The sequence below is a fragment of the Oncorhynchus tshawytscha genome, linkage group LG13 (assembly GCF_018296145.1).
Source record: "Oncorhynchus tshawytscha isolate Ot180627B linkage group LG13, Otsh_v2.0, whole genome shotgun sequence".
Lineage (NCBI taxonomy): Eukaryota > Metazoa > Chordata > Actinopteri > Salmoniformes > Salmonidae > Oncorhynchus > Oncorhynchus tshawytscha.
The window spans coordinates 40,951,591-40,977,045 of record NC_056441.1 but is presented as its reverse complement, the minus strand read 5'-3'; the positions used below and the strand labels follow the sequence as shown (position 1 = coordinate 40,977,045).

General features: G+C 41.1%; 1 protein-coding gene across 1 annotated transcript in view; it reads left to right on the top strand.

Moving 5' to 3' along the window:
• LOC112264961 (zinc finger protein ZFPM2-like) overlaps window positions 1-25,455 on the top strand; it is a 113,750-nt gene that overhangs the window by 22,292 nt on the left and 66,003 nt on the right. The window contains exons 3-4 of the mRNA XM_024441897.1: window positions 2,467-2,565; window positions 17,223-17,347. Of these exons, the coding sequence (XP_024297665.1) occupies window positions 2,467-2,565; window positions 17,223-17,347 (224 nt within the window). The remainder of the gene's footprint in view (window positions 1-2,466; window positions 2,566-17,222; window positions 17,348-25,455) is intronic.

The following is a 25,455-nucleotide window of genomic DNA, read 5'->3' as shown; positions in this document are numbered from 1 at the left end:
TCAGAAGGGAAATCTTTCTAATTGGTGTTTCAGTTAATTAGTATCCTTTTGTTCTTTCTGTTAAGGAACGAAAGGGACAATGTTTCAGTGTATTTATTTCTACAAATGAAATTTAAAATTTTTTGTTGCCACCTGCTTTTTTGTAATTGTGTGTGCTCGTCGAAATTATATTTGTCGACAGGTGAAGACATGTTTGATATATTTTAAATAATTTACATGTACGCTAAATGACCAAAAGTATGTGGACACTTGCTCGTCGAACATCTCATTCCAAAATCATCGGCATCAATATGGAGTTGGTCCCCCCTTTCCTGCTATACCAAACTCCACTCTGCTGGGAATGCTTTCCACTAGATGTTGGAACATTACTGCAGGGACTTGTGTTGGGCGATTAGGCCTGGCTCGCAGTTGGCGTGTCAATTCATCCCAATGGTGTTTGATGGGGTTAAGGTCAGGTCTCTTTGCAGGTCAATCGAGTTCTTCCACATGATCTCGACAAACCGTTTCTGTATGGACCTAGCTTTGTGCATAGGGAATTGTCATGCTTAAACAGGAAAGGGCCTCACCCAAACTGTTCCCACAAAGTTGGAAGCATAGAATCATCTACAGCACTGTATGCTGTAGCCTTAAGATTTCCCCTCACTGAAACTAAGGGGCATAGCCCGAACTATGAAAAACAGCCCCAGACCATTATTCCTCCTCCACCAAACTTTACAGTTGGTACTATGCATTGGGGTAGGTTGCATTCTCCTGACAACCGCCAAACCTAGATTTCTCTGTCGGACTGCCAGGTGGTGAAGCGTGATTCATCACTCCAGAGAACGCGTTTCCACTACTCCAGAGTCCAATGTCGGCGAGCTTTACACCACTCGCCGACGCTTGGCATTGTGCGTGGTGATCTTAGGCTTGTGTGCGTGCGGCTGCTCGGCTATAAAAAACAATTTCATGAAGCTCCCAACGAACAGTGCTGACATTGCTTCCAGAGGCAGTTTGGAAAGCGGTAGTGAGTGTTGCAACGGAGGACAGATGATTTTATGCACTACGTGCTTCAGCACTCAGTGGTCCCGTTCTGTGAGCTTGTGTGGCCTACCACTTTGTGGCAGCCATTATTGCTCGTAGACATTTCCACTTCACAATAACAGCACTTACAATTGACCGGGGCAGCTGGAGCAGGGCAGAAATTTGACAAACTGACTTGTTGGAAAGGTGGCCTCCTATGACGGTGCCACGTTGAAAGTCACTGAGCTCTTCAGTAAGGCAATGCTACTGCCAATGTTTGTCTATGGAGATTGTGTGGCTGTGTGCTTGCTTTTATACACCAGGCAGCATAGGGTGTGGCTGAAATAGCATACTTTTGAATATACACCCTCATTGCCACAGTCCGGTTTTGCAGCTTCACTCCTCAGATGGTTCTATAATCGAACCTTGGCATTTGAATTGACAATGATTTAATGTTTAAAAAAGCATACGAATGAGCTCGTTAAGAAGCTAAGATTTAAAGTGGTCTTTTTTTAAATAGAAACAGATGTTGCCCCTCTCTAGTCAGCAGGAAGCAGATTGTGCGGTCAACCTTTCTATCTGTTCTTGATTATGGTGATACTATTTCTGAAAGTGCAGCTGCCTCAACTCTTATACCCCTGGATGCTGTTTGTCATAGCACCCTTTGTTTTATCACAGGTTTTTATTACTCATCACTGCATTCTTTACCAAAACATTGGCTGGCCGTCTTTAAAGTCATGTAGATCACATCATTACGCTCTTTTTTTTGTTTACAAAGCCCTGCTTCATAAGCTTCTGACATACCTAACATCAGCAGAGGAGTCAGTCTTGTACTTTATGTAGACGTCGAGCAGTCAGGCACATACAGTTACGGCTGTAATATCAGGGTTATCATCCATTCTAAAACAGAACGTTCTTTTTTTCTAGGCCCAGCCAAGCTAACTCCATTTCGTCCTCCCTTACAATACAAACTCCTTCTAGCAGACATCAGTACAGTTAAAACCAATAATAGATTAATGCCAGGCTAGCAGCTGTGTACAGTAGTTTTGCAAATCTCTCTGTATTCTTCCTCATGTCCTTCATTCAACTGATGTTGAACTTTTCCTGTTAGTTTCGCAGAACATCACTGTTACATTACTGCATTGTAATAAACACACATCAGACATTTACTCCAGTTTAGGTTGCTCAAGGAGCACAGCTTAATGTCACTGTCCTGAGGCTGCCTACTCGTGAAGTCTATATCACATTCTCTCTTTTGCTGCATTCATTCCCAGTATGAACGGCGTCAGTTATATAGCATAGACTCAGCTAATGCTTTAGTTTGCAGTCATATTTCAACAGTTTTTAAAAATAAATGTCATGTCTAAATGAATAGCAGGTTGACTGTAGAATAACCAAGTCGATGTTACCATTAAGATGGCCCCTTTGCTGCCGAGTGAGGCTGACCTCTGAATTATCCTTCCTCAGGTGAAGAAGAGTGTGGACAATCAAAATCACAGGTTGATGATGGACACAGTGGGAAGTCGGGAGTAAGGCCACAGAACAAGGAAGAGTGGGACGGACCAAGTAAGACAACACACACTACACCATTCCCGATTACTTAACCAACTCATAAATCCACCACAACTTCATAAAAATTTGCTGGAGGTGTGGTGGACTTATGAGTTGGTTAATTAACCGGAACAAACACAAATCATACACGTAAAGGATCTGGCATATCTAGTTCATATCTTTTCATGGTTTTGTAGCCATTGTCTAGTGTGATATTACTAGCACAGACAGACATTCAGTCTTTGTCCCAGATTACTACAGTCAGTGTGGTATCGTCTCTCTCTCTGCTCTCCTTCAGGGCAGAACATGATTAAAAGGAGATAAAGAATCATGTCCATGTCAGTAATGAGCTACACTGCCTTTTATCTGATCGTTTAGAAATATGTATTTTTTTTCAAGATTTTGCTGCTCTTTGGTGAGGTTGCTTAGGGAAGGCTTTTCCAAACCTCTCCTGTGGCAGACCTGATTCAAATGGTCAACTAATCATGAAACACTTGACTAGGTGAATCAGGTGAGTTAGTTCTGGGCAATAACAAAATTGTTAAATGTCTTATTGTCCCCAAGGAGAGGTTTGAGAATCACTGGCTTAGGGAATAATTACAGTATATGGAAGGGTGGTTATACACACTTTCCTCTGATGGGATACAAACATATTTTATATATGAACCTTGAAATTTAAACAAATATGATTTTTTTAATGGAGATTTTTTACTTTTAGGTCAATTGTGGTGTCCTGTCAACATTACATCTTCCTAACAGTGAAATATAAATGTGTTATATAATCACAAACCTATTCTATAATCAATCTATAATAATAAGCCTGTAGGCATACAGTTTCAATTGACTTCCAACATTCATTATCACCGCCAACCACTCTGACTTGGATATAACTTTTTCCAACGGCCAAGAAATGTACATTTGATCCTGTCCAATAATACGTTTCGGGGGAGAGTAGAGCGAGAGAGAGCGAGAGAGCGAGAGAGCGAGAGCGAGAGAGAGAGAGAGAGAGAGAGAGAGAGAGAGAGAGAGAGAGAGAGAGAGAGAGAGAGAGAGAGAGAGAGGGAGACAAAGTGAGACGGAGGGGCGACACGGATACAGCAGCAAGTTACGAGGGCCTGGGAGGATCGGACTAGGGATGGGGATGGAAAATGGATTTTAATGGCAGTGTTGGATTAGAGAAATCCCTGGAACAATGTTAAATCATTACAGCTCCAGACGACATCAAAGTCCCCATGATTGAGTCCCTAAAGCCTTTTCACAGGGGGACTGGCGGAGAGCAAAGCGGGTGTAAACCAGTGGCGAGACCAGGCCGGCCACATTGAGCTAGAGTGGATTGGAAATGTAAGAGCAGGGAGATACATCGGGAGACAGTCTCTTCACTTCTGATATATTACAGTATGTGATGTGGTGAAGCCAGGGATGTATGTAAATACTATATATATATATATATATATATATATATATATATATATATATATATATATATATATATATAGTATATGTATATAGTCCTACAACTGAAAGGTGTTATTGAAAGGAGATAGTTATGTGAAGTGATGAAGTCAGGGATACAGGATACATCTACTGTATATTATACGTGTACATCTGAAAGGTATTTTTGAAAGTGCCATATTGGAAATGAACTCAGTTAAATAGCAATAGTTAAATCAACTCCAAATGTAACACTATTTGGGGTTTATATGGTCCCACCCACGGGTTGTGTTAAAACTACTCTTGTCATCGTGTTGATATTTTTGGAGTTAAAGCAACACTAAATTAAGTGAATATCCAACCCTCAGAGAGTTACTTAAATTTAACTCCAATTGCCATTTTACTATTGTCAGTGTTGTTTTTAATCAACTCCCTTGCCATTTTACACTTTTCTGTGTTGTTTTGAATTAACAATCAACTTCCTTTGAGTTCTAAGTGTGTGAAGCCTTATTTGAAAATGTCTTAATGTGTCACATTATGTTGGTTTGCAATGTGACATCCAATGTCTGTTGGAAGCCAACTTGCAGGAAGATATCCAGCACTGTTACATCACTCACAACTTGTGTTTAGAATGCTTGTCAGAGTAGGGAAGAAATCCCAGTCCATGAAGACGACCTACACTACGTAAACTGGAATAACTATCTCACTAACGGTTGCTTTAAATCCAACCACTTACATTTTTGCAAAACTAACCCAATCTGTATGTTTCTTATCTTTGGGTGGCATAAGATAATTAACAATCAAATGCAAACAATCAAAACACAGATTAAAAATAATTTTCAAAATCTATCTGTAACAGGACATGCTTGGAAATATGACAATGAAGCCCCTTCCAAATCTGTGGATCACTCCATAGATGTAACTTCCTGGCTCTGGTTACTCTTAATGGAGTTAAAAGTACTCTGTCTCAATCAACTCCAGATATCAACACTAACTCCAGGAATTGTATCACTCTCTTCAATTTAACCCACATTTTTTTAAAGGCTGTGATTTCAACTGTCCTTGATTTACTGTGTAAGAACAGGAAGATTGACTTTTGACATGCAGAATGTAAATAGGCTTCGGTATACATCTGAAAGGTGTGGAAAGTGTCATTCGTATAACATAAGCCAATCGAGTATTATATATCTCGCTATACTTCCAATTCCTCCTTGGTGAATATTATCAACACACTTGTCCACCTGACCCTCACTTTGTCTCGTTTATAAAGGCAGTGTCTAAATGATGGATCTCTCACTATGTGGATGAACGAGGGAGGGAGGAGGAGGAGGGACCTGGTTGTCAGCCGAATTAACTAAGATACCAAATAATGCTGTTAATAATAATATTCATATCGATAATGATAAAGGCCTCTAATCTTCACAGAAACAAAACGCCATGTTCCTCCCTGATTGTTGGAGTGTTGCGGTATTCAATTAGGAGGTTTTCTCCAGCATATTAATCATCTCCTCAACAAACAACTCGGCAGTAATTAAAGCCTCAGCCTGGATAAAGACTTGTTGCTGGATCATCCGTCTGTTTATCAACGCTCACACAGCCGTTGTTAAGTACATTTCGTGTCTTGAGGGGAATTTCAATTATCGCAGCCTATATTTTTTATGTTTTTTGTTTATTTGGATCAAACAAACAAATACATGATAAAGTACAGAACACTAACAGAGAAGAACAACATAAGATATTACGTTAAATTAAAAATAAGAGTTATATAGACACCAAGAGGCAACAAAAATACGATTTACACAGTATTCATATATACATATTCATATAAACAGTACAGTTAAATTCGAGATGCTCAGTGATACAAGATGTTATTTCTTTTTTTTTTTTAAAGCTAAACTTGCTTTTTGCGAGAGTTACCTCTGGTGGCAGAGCATTCCACGGTGACATGGCTCTATACTTATAACTGAGCGACGCATTAAATCTGTTTTTGGTTTGGTTACCGTGAAGAGACCCATAGTGGCGTGTCTGGTGGGGTATGTCTGTTTTAAGTGTATGCAAATAGATTATACAAGTGGTTAGGCATTTTCAACACACAAATGTTTCTTAAAAAGATTAGTAGAAGTAGTCCATGATTGAGGGAGAGGACAACTGCTTAAGTTTGGATGTTTGAATTCAAGTCTGTCAATGGAATGGAAAGTGCCTTAAGTGTTTGTAAATGGGGGGAGAGTGGCAGATCTAAAGGAAGAATAGAACTAGAAAGGCTTGACCCGAGCAGCCATGCTCCCTACCCCACAGGGGTTTGACAGAAAGGCTAGGGGAGTGAAATGTAAGCTTTCTGATAATGGTAAAATAAAATGGGAAGTGTGTGGAAGGAAAAGAAAGCCTGTTGGGCCAGAGGAAACATACGCAGGTTGCTGAGGAAGTATGGAAGTCAATCAAGGAATAAATTGTATCATTAATATTGTTATTTATTTATTTGAGCTCATTTATAGGCCTGTTTTTATTTATTTTTATCAACTCCATCTCACATTCTCCCAATTATATACAGAATTATTTAATATGAAGATGCATGTTTTAATTATTGCATTAGTGTTTTGTGGAATTGGCTATTTAGATGGTTCTAGACCGGTTGTGGGATTGGGATTTCAGTCTACAGAACACAACCTTTTATTTAATGTTGGGGTGATTATATCAGTGCTATACTGTATATCTGAGTCTTGAGCTTGTGGTTGGTCAGCCCTGAACCATCAGCAGGGGCTGTACACGGTCTCACAGTACGACTGTGAGAGGACTTAACACATCCATCACTGTGCTGCAGCACATCATAAAATCACTCCACACCCTACAACCTCTTTATTCTCCAACAGCTTGAAACCCCCAACACACTCAAACAGACTACTGCACCACAGCAGCAAGATCATTCCCTTCTCCGTGAAATCTAGACAGAGAGAGAGAGAGGGAGAGAGAGAGAGAGAAGTAAAAAACCTGTGACAATGTGCCTGAGAAATGTGTTTTTTTCCTCTCACTTCCTCTCCTAAGCCAAAGGATGGGCTTTCTCCAAATCCTTGTGCCCTATCAGACAAATTAAAGTAAATCAAGCATGAAATGAAGCAGTAGAGCCTGGAGATAAGGTCCCTTTAAGTCCCTCACAGATTACGCTGTAGAGAGAGAGCAAGAGAGGGAGTGAGGGGAGTGTGAGAGAGCGAGAGGGAGCGAGGTGCATCAGGTCCCCAGCAGTGGAGGAGGCCAGCCTCTCATCTCAGCACAATAGGAGCCTGTGTATTGGATTACTGATGTGGGGGAGCGGTGCAGTAAGACGAGAGGGAGACAGAAAAATGAAAACAGAGTTTAAAATGTTCTTTAAATCTCCCGAGCCCCCAATGTTCCCCCCAAAACCAAACTTAAATTAATTGTATTTTTTTTAACAGAGAAAGTCATCAGAGAGAGAGAAATTTGACTTGAGAGTGAGAGAGAGAAATTTGACTTGAGAGTGAGAGAGAGAAATTTGACTTGAGAGAGAGGGAGAGAGAGAAAGAGAGAGACAGATAGAGAGAGGGGGAAATGTGCGTTGCGTGACAGACTTGAAGATATTTTTAATGGATATTGGAGTATTGGATTTATGTATTCCGTGATGTTTTTACGGGTATGCTCAGTGCTCATTGAATTTAACAAGACCAGTGGGCCGCTCAACCAGGAACTCCCTGCCTCTCTGTAATCCAAGTTCTTAGTCACGAAGAAAAAAACTACTCCTGATCACACTGAGCCAGAGACTTAGGTTCGTCAGCCTTTCTATTTGGTTGATCTCCTAGAGCATTTTCAAAAAATACTCCTGAAACTGGGTGATTTGTATTTTATTTTGTATGAACTTTTATTTGATCAGGGGAACCCAATTGAGACCAATGTCTCATTTACAAGGGTGCTCCGAAAAAGTCCATCAATACAACACAAAGATATAAAAACAACAAGACAGCTAAAAATACATTACATCCGGTTATTACAACAAGTTATAATAATCAATTGAAACAAATGCACAATTCAGTGAACTCATTTAATAGCAGTTTTAAACTAACTAGAGTTTTAAACTACCCTATCGGCACCAGGGAATCCAGGTGTCATTTGCTTTGTAAGGTATTCCATAACTGTGGTGCGTTAAATCTAAAGATGGATTCACTAAACTTTGAGGAGACAAGCGGGACCTTAAGAGTTAATCCACCCTGCGAACGGGTTTGGTATCAAAATGTTGTTATATTTCAACAGAGAAATGAGGTATGTTAGAAGCTTGTGGAGCCAAGCTTTGTAAACAAGAAGGGAGTAATGAAGTGGGTATGCAGGATTTTTGTGAGGTCCAGCTGACCTTCTTATACAGGATGCGGTGATGAGTATTAAAACTGTCACCTGTAATAAAGCCAAGGGCGCTATGGTAGACAGCATCCAAAGGTTTAACTATCACCATAGTCAAGAACTGGCAGAAACATGTACAGTACAATCTGCTTCCTGCTGTTCATGGAGAGGCAAGAGCTATTTCCAAAAAATTAAACTTTAATTAAAGCTGCAATATGTAACTTTTTGGTTATAGAGTTATAGATCTGTCATTCTCGTTAAAAGCAAGTGTAAAACGGTAGAGCTGTTCTTTGTGCACTATTTCTATACTTCACATTCTTAATTTTTGTTTTAGCGTCTTTTACATCAGTTTCAAAACAGCTGAAACGACTATATTTTTGGATATGGAGCTGTTTAGATGGTACAATCATTCTCTCCACTATACTTGCTTGTTTCGTCACAAACTGAAATTAGGCGAATTAGAATTTTTCTCCATAGTGCACCTTTAAATCTTTGCTTTTTAACTAGCTCATCAGTATGTTTTTTAGATGTTAGATCTTAATGAATCTAAACGTCCAGATCTTTATTGGCGGTAACCCGCTCGATTTGAGAAACAATCAATGAGTGAATATGTAGCCCATCTGACCTATTTTTTGTTTGGCCTGCATTAAGTACAAGTTTTAAATCAACATTGCCTTCATGTAATGTAACAAAATTAGCATGGTCAACAGTCAGTGCAACGGCATACATAACCATATCATCTGCATACGGATTAATATGAAGGGATTTAATACATAGACCAATATTATTTCTATGAATAGTAAAGAGAAGAGGACCAAAATCTACCCCATGCGGTGCACCTTTCCTAATATCAAGGAAACTAGACTTGACACCATCAGAAAGCACGCATTGTGTCCTGTTTGTCAAATACAGTGTAGGTCTTAAACCATTTGCAAACCATGGTAAACCATTTGGGGCGGCAGGTTAGCCTAGTGGTTAGAGCGTTGGACTAGTAGTAACCGAAAGTTAAAGTTCATATCCCCGAGCTGACAAGGTACAAATCTGTCATTCTGCCCCTTGAACAGGCAGTTAACCCACTGTTCCTAGGCTGTCATTGAAAATAAGAATCTGTTCTTAACTGACTTGCCTAGTTAAATAAAGGTGAAATAAAAAAACATTTGCAAGACTCCTTATCCAGGCCCATTTGTTGAACAAATCAAAATATATTCTATATGTGAGATTCTTCAAAGTAGCCACCCTTTGCCTTGATGACAGCTTTGCACACTCTTGGCATTCTCCCAACCAGCTTCATGAGGTAGTCACTTGGAATGCACTTCAATTAACAGGTGTGCCTTGTTAATTTGTGGAATTTCTTTCCTTTTAATGCGTTTGAGCCAATCAGTTGTGTTGTGACAAGGTAGGGGTGGTATACAGAAGATAGCCCTATTTAGTAAAAAAACAAGTCCATATTAACAGCTCAGATAATCAAAGAGAAGCGGCAGTCCATTACTGACATGAAGGTCAGTCAATCTAGAAAATGTCAAGAACTTTGAACGTTTCTTCAAGTGCAGTCACAAAAACCATTGAGCGTTATTATGAAACTGGCTCTCATGAGGACTGCCACAGGAAAGGATGACCCAGAGTTACCTCTGCTGCAGAGGGTAAGTTCATTAGAGTTACCAGCCTCAGAAATTGCAGCCCAAAAAAATGCTTCACAGAGTTCAAGTAATAGACACATCTCAACATCAACTGTTCAGAGGAGACCACGTGAATCAGGCCTTCATGGTTGAATTGCTGCAAAGGAACTACTACTAAAGGACACCAATAAGAAGACAAGACTTACTTGGGTCAAGAAAGCAATAAGCATTAGACCGGTGCAAATCTTTCCTTTGGTCTGATGAGTCCAAATTTGAGATTTTTGCTCACAACCGCTCTGTCTTTCTGAGAAGCAGAGTAGGTGAACAGATGATTTCCGCATGTGTGGTTTCCACCGTGAGCATGGAGGAGAAGGTGTGATGGTTAGGGCTCCCGAGTGGCACAGTGGCCTAAGGCACTGCATCTTAGTGCTAGAGGCGTCACTACAGATCCTGTTTAGATCCCAGCAGTGGTGGGCCGTCAGGGCCAGCAAGGCCTTCTCTGCTGGCCTAAACATCATCAGAATATACTTCTAAAAAATATATATTTTCCCACAAATATGTATTAAATTATTCCCCAGAGTAAGAGTTATACTCTTCATTTCATAGCTTTCCTCTTGGTTGTACTGCTTCCAGCCCCAGGTTGAGATTTGGAGGGCTGGTCTTTATGTTAGATCTTTTATCCAATCATATTCAGCCATCATGTGTTGTCAGGGGTCTAAAATCTGCCCTCAGGCCTTCAGAATCAACAGTACGGGTGCTTGTAGCTTAAAGTGAATGGAAATGACAATTTAGTGTCAACCAATCAGCTTTAGAGTTGGCTATTGTACGCCTGCTGGCTGGCTCCTGTGTGGCTCCAGTGTTACACAGGAGCCAGCTAGCAGGTGTGGTGCGTGCACGTCTTTTGATTGGATTACCAATATTGAGAGGCAGGTCCTATATGGGCAGGTCTATGCAGAATCTCAGAACTAGGAAACTGAATTTGATAAACAAATTAATTTGCGTACTACTAAGCTGTTTTTTCAACCCACAATGGCGGAAAGAGAAGATATCGATTTGGTCGAGGATATAATTATAACGCCATTCTCAAGACGCCGACGCTACAAAGCCTGTCACAGGCGGGAAAGGGGTTCGTTCGCCACTTTCAAAGTTCCAGCTATGAGTGCTATCAATGGCTCACAGGCTCCGAGAAGCACTACAAACTGTACTGCTGGGAATGCCTATTATTTGCAAGTGATCAATTTGGTGTTTGGAGCCACACTGGCTTTGCAAACTTGAGTTGTCTAACCAAGGCAGCAACGAGACACCAAAGTACGGCTGGGCACTTACAAGCAATGGTGCTTTTGAAAACGTTTGGGGACACCCGAGTGGATCTACAGCTCAACAAACAAGCGCGCAGGGCAACGAAGCTGCACAATGAAAAGGTATTGTACTCTTCCCCTGCAATTCTCTGAATAAAAATGTCAATTTCAAGGTGACGCAACGCCTGGTTATACTGCGTTTCTGTCTAAATGTATAGTGTCTAGAGCCATGGCACCATAATGCTGGTAATAAGAGGTGGATTAATTCGGGTGGGACTGTGTAGGACTTCACTGAAGGCCCCAGGCCCACGGCATGCCACTGGATCCCAGGCTGTATCACAACCGGCCATGATCGGGAAACCCATAGGGCGGCACACAATTTGCCCAGTGTTGTCTGGGGTAGGGTTTGGCTGGGGTAGGCCGTCATTGTAAATAAGAATTTGTTCTTAACTGACTTGCCTAGTTAAATTTAAAAAATGTAAATGGTGTGCTGGTGACACTGTTGTTGATTTATTTATAATTCAAGGCACACTTAACCAGTATGGTTACCACAGCATTGTGCAGTGATACCCCATTCCATCTGGTTTGCTCTTAGTGGGACTATCATTTGTTTTTCAACAGGACAATGACCCAACACACCTCCAGGCTGTGTAAGTGCTAGTGATGGAGTGCTGCATCAGATGACCTGGCCTCCACAATCACCTGATCTCAACCCAACTGAGATGGTTTGGGACGAGTTAGACCGCAGAGTGAAGGAAAAACAGCCAACAAGTGCTCAGCATATGTGACTGACCGGCTCAAATGTAGCAACACTTGAAATTGTGTTTTTTACATTGGATAAAAGTAGAGACTCAGAGCTACAAAATGTTATACCATACAGTACAGTTTAGGAACAATGGGAAAATAATTTTGCTTTGAAAGTTGATAAACTTGTAAACTCACTTGTGAGAAAATGGCCTTTGATTGTTTTGGTAGTACTATTGGAGAGCCCTTTGTCGACACCCATTCAGCATCGTTCACACCCTTTTATGCTTTAGCCCCACCCATCTCTTTAAGGGTTGATCCGAATGTACTAACAGCAGTGAAGTACCCAAGCTAACTTGCTAGCTACTTCTAGACATCTAAGTGAGAGACAACAGCTCACTGAACATTACACACCCTGGCAGAGCTGGTTAGGCTGTAATGTTATCCAGAGTGTTGGTGACTGCAACTGTGCTGTCAGATTGTCAGTTCATAAATTCAGAGCGCACACCAGACCCTCTGGCCGATGTTTACTGATGTTTATTGACCAACCAGGTTCAATGTTAGCTAGCTAACATTAGGCTATAGTTAGCAAAGCAAATGGCTCTGAGATACGAATAATAAGGTAAACACGTGACGTTATCTAGTGAGCCAGCCAGTTAATGTTAGCTAGCTAGCTAGGTAAGTAAACGATGAACCATAATCACAACTCATGACTTTACTATCCTGCATGAATCTGCAGGTAGCTAACCAAGCAGGTTCAATGTTAGCTAGCTAACATTAAGCAATAGCTAGCCAAGCAAATGGCTCTTTCTGTCATAATTAGAAATGTGTAATATCTGAAAATGTAGCTAGCTTGACTCTCTTACCCACATTCATGATTGGACACGTCTCCTGTCGGATGCCATGGTTGCATGGTTCGTTTGAGATGTAATCTGGAGACAGTTGTTTTGTCCATCTCCTTTAATTTTAAATATTTTTTTTTACCTTCATTTAACTAGGCAAGTCAGTTAAGAACAAATTCTTATTTTCAATGACGGCCTAGGAACAGTGGGTTAACAGCCTGTTCAGTGGCAGAACGACAGATTTGTACCTTGTCAGCTCGGGGGTTTGAACTTACAACCTTCCGGTTGCTAGTCCCATGTTCTAACCACTAGGCTACCCTGCCGCCCTTAGCTATCATACAAAAATTCCACTGTTATCAAAACCCAGTCCTCCAGAAAGTTGAGAGCAATACTTATGCCGTTTTAATACACGATACATTTTAAAAAAGCAGTGTTAGACAGGATTACCTGGACATACTGACCAGCTCAAATTGACAGAAGTGTGCTATATGGCAGACCAATCCAAACTCATCTCTCGGCATATCCAGCCCACACGTTATCTCAGCCAATCATGGCTAGTGGGAAGGTTGCTGACTTTTTCTCTGGCTACACCAACTAAGCTCAGAATTGAACACTTTTATTCATATTTTACAGATGGCATACACATTTGTTATTAAGGCATATGAAAGTTCACATGTTCTAAAAGGCATTTCTACCCAAAAATGCATTTTGATTTAAAAAAAGGTTTACTTTCAAACAGCTCTCCTGAGAGGTAGTGACCCGCGACAAAAGCCTAGTTTCCTGAAATGGGTCACATATGTGGGGACTCCTTCAAGGCTTTTGGAAAAGCATTCCAGGTGTGGCTGGTTGAGAGAATGCCAAGAGTGTGCAAAAGCTGTCACCAAGGCAAAGAGTGGCGACATTGAGAATCTAAAATATTTTGATTTGTTTCAACACTTTTTTGGTTACCACATGATTCCATATGTGTTAGTTTTGATTTCTTCACAATTTTTCTACAATGTAGAAAATAGTAAAAATAAATAAAAAACCTTTGAATGACTAGATGTGTCCAAACTTTTGACTGGTTGTCACGCCCTGGTCTTAGTATTTTGTGTTTTCTTTATTAATTTGGTCAGGCCAGGGTGTGACATGGGTTTTGTATGTGGTGTGTTTTGTCTTGGGGTTTTTTCGTACGTATTGGGATTGTGGCTTAGTGGGGTTTTCTAGGTAAGTCTATGGCTGTCTGGAGTGGTTCTCAATCAGAGGCAGGTGTTTCTCGTTGTCTCTGATTGGGAACCATATTTAGGCAGCCATATTCTTTGAGTGTTTTGTGGGTGATTGTTCCTGTCTCTGTGTTTGCACCAGATAGGACTGTTTAGGTTTTCACCTTTCATTATTTTGTAGTTTATTCATGTATAGTTTTTCCTTCATTAAACAAACATGAATCATCACAACGCTGCATTTTGGTCCGACTCTACTTCACCTAAAGAAAACCGTTACACTGGTACTGTACATGCAAATGGTTGAAATGAAAATAAAGTACACTGCATTCAAAGTATTCAGACCCATTGACTTTTTACACATTGTTATGTTACAGCCTCATTCTAATTTTTTTCTTTTTCTCATCAATCTACACACAATACCCCATAATGACAAAGCACAAACAGGTTTATAGAAACAGTTGCAAATGTATTAAATACTGAATATCACATTTTAAATAATTATTCAGATCCTTCACTGAGTACTTTATTGAAGCACCTTTGGCAGCGATTACAGCCTCGAATCTTCTTGGGTATGAGGCTACAAGCTTGGCACACCTGTTCTTGCAGAGCTTCTCCCATTCTTCTCTGCAGATTCTCTCAAGCTCTGTCAGGTTGGATGGAGAGTGTCGCTGCACAGCTATTTTCAGGTCTCTCCGGAGATGTTCGATCGGGTTCAAGTCTGGGCTCTGGCTGGGCCACTCAAGGACATTCAGAGACTTGTCCCAAAGCCACTCCTGCATTGTCTTGGTTGTGTGCTTAGGGCCATTGCCCAGTTGGAAGTTGAACCATGGCCCCAGTCTGAGGTCTTGTGCGCCCTGGAGCAGAGATCTCTCTGTACGTTGCTACATTTATCTTTCCCTCTATACCGACTAGTCTTCCAGTCCCTGCCGCTGAACAACATCCCCACAGCATGATACTGCCACCATCATGCTTCACCGTAGGGATGGTGCCAGGTTTCCTTCAGACGTGACCCTTGGCATTCAGGCCAAAGAGTTCAATCTTGGTTCTCATATTCTGAGAGTCCTTTAGGTGCCTTTTGGCAAACTTCAAGCGGACTTTCATGTGCGTTTTACTGAGGAGTGGCTTCCGTCTGGCCACTCTACCATAAAGGCCTGATTGGTGGAGTGCTGCAGAGATGGTTGTCCTTCCGCTAGGTTCTCCCATCTTCACAGAGGAACTCTGGATCTCTGTCAGAGTGACCATTGGCCTTGACCATTGGGTCTTGGTCACCTCCCTGACCAAGACCCTTTTCTCCCGCTTTCTCAGTTTGGCCAGGCGGCCAACTCTAAGAAGGGTCTTGGTGGTTCCAAACTTCTTCCATTTCAGAATGATGGAGGCCACTGTATTCTTGGGGACCAGCAATGCTGCAGAAATGTTTTGATACCCTTCCCCAGATATGTGCCTCGACACAATCCTGTCGCTGAGCTCTATGGACAATTCCTTCGACCTCATTGCTTGGTTTTTGCTCTGACATGCACTGTGGAACCTTTTATAGACAGATATGTGTGCCTTTCCAAATCATGTCAAATCAATTGAATTTACCACAGGTGGACTCCAGTCAAGTCTTAGAAACATCTGATGATCAATAGAAACAGGATGCACCTGGGTCTGAATAATTACACTACCGTTCAAAAGTTTGGGGTCACTTAGAAATGTCCTTGTTTTTGAAAGAAAGCATATTTTTTCGTCCATTAAAATAACACCAAATTGATCAGAAATACAGGGTAGACATTGTTAATGTTGCAAATGACTATTGTAGCTGGAAATGGCAGATTTTTAATGGAATATCTACATAGGCGTACAGAGGCCCATTAACAGCAACCATCACTCCTGTGTTCCAATGGCACGTTGTGTTAGCTAATCCAAGTTTATAATTTTAAAAGCCTAATTGATCATTAGAAAACCCTTTTGCAATTATGTTAGCACAGCTGAAAACTGTTGCCAGAGTTACAATAAAATAGATTTTCTAAATACAATTTCTGGCATTTACGTGAATTAGTCCAATGCCGCAGGTGTGGGATTTCAGATCAGAGGGAGTTTCAAATACGTACATGCCATGTTTAGCAAGTACATTTAGAAAATATTAGAACATCTCATGTGGTAAGCTTGAATTGGAATAGATACAGTACAAGATTGCCTAGAACTGAACCATTAGGTCTATGCCTTAGAATTAGGACGTGGATTAAAACAAGAGTCAATGAGGGTTACCTGTTGCGGGCAAGGACTGATATCCCGTAATTTTTGTAGTACCTCTTCGATATTAGCAGTCAGCATCCTAGTTCCTCTCCTGTTTGGGTGCAACCTGTCCCTTTTTAAGAGCTGAGGATGTTCCCAAAATAAATTGAAATTGTCAATAATATCCAACACTCTTTCGGGTCAGAGTTTAGACTTTATCAAAGAGTCCAACGAAAAAAGACGGGAGAAACTATCAACTCCAAGATCATGGTTAGGAATAGGACTAGAAAAGATAATCCGCTTGCCGGTAGCCATTAGCCCTCAGGTATTTGAAATTCCGTCTCAACTCCCAACACTCTCCTCCACTATTCACATCAAAACGGGATGGACAAAGAGGCTTAATCCACTCTATCTGTTGGCTGTCACACTGCTGGGGCTAAAGCCTAATCAAAGAGACAACTAGGTCATCAAGGATCGAAGCTAGGGAGAGTCGCTTTAGTGAAGTTTATGATCTGTTAATTGACTGCAGAGGGAAGAGGGGCTCAGTGATGATGTTGATAGTGGTGGTGGTGTTCAGCATGATGAGGAAGGAAGTAATTCTGAAATACACTGAAGGGACCTTGTGATAAATGTTCTCTAGCTAAATGTTCTCTACCTGTGTTCCCGGTAGAATAACTGTAGAAAGGCTTCTACATTGAAACCAAAAGGTACTACCTAGAACCAAAAAGGGTTCTTCAAAAGGTTCTCTCATGGGGACAGCTGAAGAACCCTTTAAGGTTCTAGATAGTACCTTTTGTTCTAAGAGTGTACCGAAGACTATCATACACTAGTACTCTCTGACTGAAAATGCTACTGCAGTGGTGTGCCTCATTAAGGTAATATGGAGTAAAAAAAACAGTTTTTATTAAATAATTTTGAACTCAAGCTGAGCCATGATTGAATGTTAATACATAATCTAAATATAGATTGTGCTCTGTTTTATAGGAGAGCTGGAGATTCTCTATGACGGTACAGAGTGGCAGACACGTTCTCGCCAGGCACTTCCTGTGGGCATCACATGGGGTCCTTTCGAGGGGAAGATCGAAATGACCACAGCAGGAAGTTACATGGTAGGCTACTCAATAATGAACACCGTTTATGTTCTGGAGATGTGATATGAACGATATGATAGCTATATTTGGATGGGTCCAAAAATACAATGCATATTGTAAAGATCTTCCCAATGACATGAAGCATTTCCATATTTTCACAAACTACACTGAACAGAAATATAAATGCAAAATCTAAAGTGTTGGTCCCATGTTTCAGGAGCTGAAATAAAATATCCCAGAAATGTTCCATATGCACGAAAAGCTTATTTCTCAAAAATGTTTGTTTACATCCCTGTTAGTGAGCATTTCTCCTTTGCCAAGATAATCCATCCACCTGACAGGGATGGCATATCAATAAGCTGATTAAACAGCATGATCATTACACAGGCGACTAAAGTAATACTGTGACACTAGAGGGACAGAGATGGCGGACTGAAGATGGCGGTGCAAAATGCCTCATGAGAAATTGCAATTTTCAATATCTAAAACTGACTAAATAGTAGTACTATACTGATCTATGTACTCGTGGGCAATAGCATTCAAGCTGGATAATAACTCCCCAAAAAGGCTAGAGAAGTTTATTGATACATATTACGAACACAGTCGAGGCCAAAGCATGTTGGAGAGGAAACAGAGAATCAAACTCCAAGAGAAAACTTAGAGATTCCTCGACAGACACCTATGATTTATGCTTTTCACCACCCGGTACGGTAAGAGTTGAAACCAACCTGCTAAAATCAATAAATGATAAGTTGGGCGTACTTGAACTTGTCAGTAAAGCGATGAAGGCGAGCCTCGAAATGAGTGATGAAAAAGCTGTGACAATGTAGAAAGAAACCAACAAGCTTAAAGGTCAATGCTATTGAAACAGACATTAAAGAACATCAAGAGGAGAGCATGTTTCTGAGAGAAGCCTTACTTGGAATACAGACTCGATCCATGCAAGAATATCTGGTATTGGGTGAAGATCCTGAAAGTGTGTTGAAATAATTCCCTTTTAAAGCCCTACAGATCCCAGGCGATACTGTCGACAAAATCAAACTCGAACAAGTACCCCGTTTTGGACAGCGATATGAGTGCCTAATCGTTGCCCAATTTGCATTCTTTAAACATAAAATGGTTAAAAGCCTGGGCAAAAGACTAAGAAAGGATAGTTATTAAATAATACGTCTTCATATATAAGGAACTGAAACACAAAAGTACTAAAAGCCAGAAATTAGGTAGGAATCAACATGGTAGGGATAAAAACACAGCAAACAGAGGGCATAGAAGGCACAGTATATGGGTATGTACGAGTGTATATGTGATGGAAGGTGGGGTGTGTGTTAGCCAAGACAGAAAGACCAGAAACCCACTAAAGCAGCACTGCCCCCTCAAGAGTCTGAGCCTGCCTGACAGGGTTGGTCCAACGAAGCCAAAGCCCCTAGATGGGTGAGCATAACGTATAAGGAATTTCTCAAAGCTGCTAATGAGAACCTTGATGAACTTCCGGTGGGGTGCCCCCACCCAGGTAATGGAAGTGCTGGCAACACTAGCTGCTGTAACCCATGGAGAGGTGGGTCACACTACGACAATCAGAGATGGGGAAACTTATTGTGACCCTGGTGGCACAAAATAATCAAAAGGTCTGACTGCACAGAGATGTTTGGGAAAATGGTCACAACTGGGGACCAGCGTGTGTGTGTTTCAGGGTAGGGGGGTGTATTTGAACTCCATCAGCTAGGATTTGAAATTGGTTAATCAAATCTCCCCATTCTTTCTCAATTTTGCATGCCTGCTCAAACAGCTACAACTGCATATGCTTTCACACCTCAAGTCTTCTCTTGAGTTGGGCTCGGAGATGGAACAACTGAGCTTGTGGTTGTTTATGGGGAAAGGGTGGGGAGTTTGTGTGTTTGTGTGTGTGTGTGTACAGTATATATCCCACATCTGTTGCTATGGGGTGATGATGTTAGGGACAATACAGGATGGATCACAATAATTGTTTGCTTGCCGAAAATTTAATTTTTGTAATGCCAATCCTGGTTATAGGTAACAATCCTGGTTATAGGTAACAATCCTGGTTATAGGTAACAATCCTGGTTAGAGGTAACAATCCTGGTTATAGGTAACAATCCTGGTTATGGGTAACAATTGTGGTTATAGATAACAGTCCTGGTTAGAGGTAACAATCCTGGTTATAGGTAACAATCCTGGTTATGGGTAACAATCCTGGTTAGAGGTAACAATCCTGGCTAGAGGTAACAATCCTGGTTAGAGGTAACAATCCTGGTTAGAGGTAACAATCCTGGTTACGGGTAACAATCCTGGTTATAGGTAACAATCCTGGTTATGGGTATCAATCCTGGTTATAGGTAACAATCCTGGTTACGGGTAACAATCCTGGTTATAGGTAACAATCCTGGTTATAGGTAACAATCCTGGTTATGGGTAACAATCCTGGTTATGGGTATCAATCCTGGTTATAGGTAACAATCCTGGTTACGGGTAACAATCCTGGTTATAGGTAACAATCCTGGTTATGGGTAACAACCCTGTTTATGGGTATCAATCATGGTTAGAGGTAACAATCCAGGTTAGAGGTAACAATCCTGGTTATGGGTAATAATCCTTTGTAGGAAGTGCCTACATTATTACGCATATCATTTGTTAATTGTGGGAAATAAATTAAGATATCCAATTTTCTTTATATATATATATATATATATATATTTATTTTAATTACTTTATTTTAATTATTTTAATTACTGTATACAACGCAATTGAGGTGAGGGCGTTGGAAATGCTTTTGGCAGTTAATCTGCTTCGGTTCTGTGGTTGGACTGTGTGATTTTTTAAAAGGATGTCCCAGCGAAAAATAAGAGGGAAACATGCCACTGATACCTGCAAGACAAACTGCCCGAGTGGCTCCACCTGTCCACCGACAGGCCCATAGAACTCGAGAGAGCTCACCGAGCACTGAGGCCCCCACCAGCAGCCAGACAACCACCGCGCCCAATCACCATACGTTTCCTGAGATTCACCGACAAGGAACGAGTCCTACAGGCAGCGAAAATCATCACCATTACAGTGGGAAACGTCAAACTCACTTTACACCAGGACCTGTCAGCTGGAATACGCCGAAAGCGCAGAGAGTTTGACGAGGTGAAGAAATACTCCATTGACCGAGGCATCTTTAGGGGATTCAAATACCCAAACTAGCTCAGGATTCTTCACCAAGGAGCCCTGTGACACTTCAAAACTCCCGAAGAGGCAAAACGTTTTTTGAAAGACAATCCTGGTCAATGAGAAACGGACAAATGACTAAATGCGATTAATCCTATTACTAAGGGGGTAAGACAACATATAGCCGATATCCAAAGACCCACCCGCCCGTCTAATCTATATTTGTTTTCCTTTAGCTGAGAGGGATAGGCTCTATAGCCTAACCTCGGCCTACTAACGTTTCAGCATACTTTTATTTCCCTTTTTTTTGTGTTGCTATTATTACTTGTGGTTCCCTATGTCCCTTGGCGGAGGTATATGTAGGCTGGGCTATTGATTTTATTTTCTCCCTCTTTTAATGTGGTCTGGACGGGGACTACGTTGTCACTTACTCAATGCGGGGCGGAGAGGATGAGGCATTTCTTCGGTGGGGAGGGGGAGACGTTGTGCGTTGCTAGCTGTTCCCGTTTTTTCCCCCGTTTTTTGGGGGGGAACATCGAATTGAGACTGAGCGGGGGGATAATAGATCCAACGGGATATGTTGAGTTGTTTGGGAACTCGGCTGGGGTGTTCAGAGATGATTATTTTATGTACATAATTTATTGTCCTTTTATGTGAACGCAGCTGTAACTATTATCCACCTTTACCCAGAGATGACTTGCACTAAAGTTCGATTACTGTTCGATGACGATGACTAGCACCTTAAATCTATTGATATGGAACTGCCATGGTCTAGGTCATGCAATAAAACAGAAAAAGATACTATGTGCTCTAAAAAAGGAAAAAGCAGACGTTGCGCTATTACAAGAGACACACCTCTGTGATGCCGACCATGCCAAACTCCACAGAGCTTGGGTGGGACAGGTGTATTTCTCATCTTTCACATCAAACAGTAGAGGTACACCCATACTTATCCATAAGAATGTTCCATTCATAATTGACAAAAACATATCTGATCCGGAGGGGAGATTTATTTTGATAACTGGGTCACTGTATGGACAACCAATTACTATCTTAAACATATTCGCCCCTAACACAGATAATCCTGCTTTCATGTAAAAAATGATAACCCTGTTCAATGAGCATTGTGCTTCCTTTGGAGTGGTGGCCGGAGATTTTAATTGTACCCTTAACCCAACCCTAGACAAATCGTCTCAAGTCCCCACCACAAATCCTAGATCTGCAAAGATGTTGAACACTCTTACTAAAGAGATGGGACTGATAGATATCTGGAGAGAGACTAATGGCTCATCTATGGACTATACATACTACTCTAATGTCCATAACACCTACTCCCGTATAGATTACATTTTTATCCCAAAGAGTTTCATAAATTCAGCCACGTGTACAATCGGACCCATAGCACTTTCAGATCACGCCTTTGTCCACCTCTGCTTTGACCTCTGGCAAAAACATCCTGAGGTCAAAGAGCTGGAAATTCAACACCTCCATCTTATCAAATGAAGCGTTCCATACATTGGTAACTACATGTATACACACAAGACAACAAAGATTCTCCTGTTTCTCCAGCCACAATGTGGGACGCTGCCAAAGCCACACTAAGAGGTCATCTAATTGCATATGCTTCCTCTAAGAAAAAGCAATGGAAGCACACAGGCTAGATCTTGAGAGGGAGCTAGAATGCTGTGAAAGAGTACATAAACAATCCCCAGACAGCACCTCCTGGAGTCAACTTAAAGCAGCCAAAGCCAAACTGAATTTGGACTATACTCGGGAGATAAAAAAAAATGTTCTCTTTACTAAACAGAAATACCATGAGTATAGCAATAGGCCGAGTAGATTGCTTGCTTACCAATTTAAAAAAGAGCAGTCAGAGCGTACAATCATGGCTATCCGAACAGCAGAGGACGAGGTCACATATGACCCAAAAAAGATCCATTTAACTTTTAATGATTTTTACTGCAAACTATATACCTCTGAGAGAAAACACACGGAGGCAGAACTCCACTCCTTCCTAGAGGGACTCTCACTACCTAAACTATCAGAGACCGACCTAGAAGATCTCAACTCCCCCTTCACTTCTGAGGAGATCCTGGAGGCAATTACCTCCATGCCAACTAGTAAGTCCCCAGGCCCAGATGGATTCCCCAGAGAGTTCTACAAAGCTTTTTGGCCCCAGCTTAGCCCTATTTTCATGCCAATGCGGGATGATTTTTGCAAAAACAGAGTTCTCCCAGACTCAATGCACACAGCTCTCAATGTTGCTCAAAAAAGACAAGGACCTTCTATCCTGCTCGTCCTTCCGGCCCATAAGCTTGTTGGATTTCGACTACAAAATAATTGCCAAATTGCTCACCAAAAGACTAAACACTCTTCTTCTCAAAATAATAAAAGCAGACCAAACTGGATTTATTAGAGACAGATACTCTTCTGATAACATTCGCCGTCTTTTTAATATTATTGATCAAGAAAACGCACAGAAGACCCCTGTCCTGCTGGCTTCACTGGATGCTGAGAAGGCGTTTGACAGAATGGAGTGGAGCTTTCTGTTCTCAGTCTTAGAAAAGTTCAATATGGGCCCAAAATGTATTAAATGGATCAAATCACTATAATCTCATCCAAATGCCATGGTGACTACTAACGGACTGAATTCTGACAGATTCCCTTTGGGACGGGGTACAAGACAAGGGTGCTCACTGTCCCCCCTGCTCTACTTGTTGGGGGTGGAGCCGCTGGCAGAGTTGATAAGGAGCAATCCAAGTATTACGGGTGTTTCTGCAGGCAGCCTGCAGCACAAGATTTCGCTTTACACGGATGATGTCTTGCTCTACATATCCAACCCTGAGAAATCCCTCCCATTTTAGACACAATTGCTCAGTATGGCAAGTTTTCAGGTTATAAGATATATTTTAACAAATCCACTGTCTGCCCTCTCAATCTTACACTCACCAGCTCTATGAAGACACTATGTCCATTCCAATTGAAGAGACAGGAGTTTCACTACCTTGGGATCTTCATAACACTAGATCTGAATAGCCTTTTCAAGGAAAACTATCTTCCACTCCTGGATCGAATCAAGAACGATCTCCAAACCTGGATCTCCCTCCCGATTAGCTCAGTAGGAAGAATTAATGTCATCCATATGAACATCCTCCCTAGACTGAACTATTTATTTCAGATGCTCCCATGCTATCTCCCAGTTTCCTTTTTCAAAACAACTAACCAAAGCTTCACCAAATTTATATGGGGCAATAAAAAACCTAGGATCAGGTTCTCCACTCTATCGAAACCTGAATCTAAGGGTGGTCTTGCCCTTCCCCCCCTTCAATTGTACTACTGGTCTGCCCAAATCCGCAACATGCTAACATGGATCACAAACAGACAAGAGTCAACGTGGATTCAGATAGAAGCCCAATCCTGTGGTTCATTGCCACTAAGCTCAATTATATTCATTAATAACTTTAGTGAAGTGGGCAACATAGCCAAAACCTTTGTGATTTACAGCACCTTACTAGCATGGAGGGACTTTAAGAAATACCTGGTAATTTCCTCCCAAATATGTTCCCACTCGCCCATATTAGGCAACCCAGACTTGCCAAAAGTCCTGAAGGATGCCAACTTTCATCTTTGGCATACTCTAGGAATCAGGACCTTTTCAGACCTATTTCATCAGAAAAACACTACACTGAAATCCTTTCAAGAGCTCTGCAGTGAATTCAATGTGCCAAGATCCCATTTAAATTCAAATTAGACATGTCATTTCCTCATTTACTTCCAAGAGGAGGTGTAGAACTCCGTTGAATGAAGTTGAAACCCTTCTTGTCACAGCACAATCAATTAATGGCAAAATATCTTATATCTATAGACTCCTTTCTGAGAAAGGAGGCTCCTCCTTTACTCCTTTGAAAATAATCTGGGAAAAGGACCTTGGTCTGACTATCAGTGATGAGTTATGGATGGAGGTTTGCAACAGGGTATACTCCTCCTCTACTAATGTAAAAATAAAATTTTATACACTCCTTTGAGACTCCATAGAATGAAAACGGACATCTCTCCTAACTGTAAAAGATGTACAGTGGGGCAAAAAAGTATTTAGTCAGCCACCAATTGTGCAAGTTCTCCCACTTAAAAAGATGAGAGAGGCCTGTAATTTTCCTGATAGGTACACTTCAACTGTGACAGACAAAATGAGAAAAAAATCCAGAAAATCACATTGTAGGATTTTTAATGAATTTATTTGCAAATGGTTAAGAGAAGCTCTTCTCTGTCTGCATTAACAAGGACAACACACAGGTCTTTCCATCATTGTATGATTTTTTGTGTGCAAATAAACTCAAGCTTACGGACAATGTCAAATGTGAAATAGCAACCACCTGAGTGAGTTGGGTAGTCAATTACGCAAGTACTTTCCCGAAACGGATGACACAAACAACTGGATTCATTATCCCTTTCATGCCCTGCCTCCAGTCCACTTACCGATATCATGCCCTGCCTCCAGTCCACTTACCGATATCTGAACAAGAGAGCCTCATCTAAACTGCAACAAGCGGGTCTGTGAAAATTGAATTTAATCAGAAGCCAGTGCAAGATTTCTGGATTGGGCTGCGCTCAGAGTATCCTGCCTTGGCAAATTGCACTATTAAGACACTGATGCCCTTTGCAACCACATACCTATGTGAGAGTGGATTCCCGGCCCTCACTAGCATGAAAACTAAATACAGGCACAGATTGTGTGTGGGAAATGATTTAAGACTGAGACTCTTTCTAATACAACCCAACATTGCAGAGTTATGTGCATCCTTTCAAGCACACCCTTCTCATTAACCTGTCGTGAGTTATTCACAGTTTTCAATGAACAAATAAGGTTTTATATGTAAGATGGTTAAATAAAGAGCCAAATGATTGATTATTATTATAATATTTTTATTTGTGCCCTGGTCCTATAAGAGCTCTTTGTCACT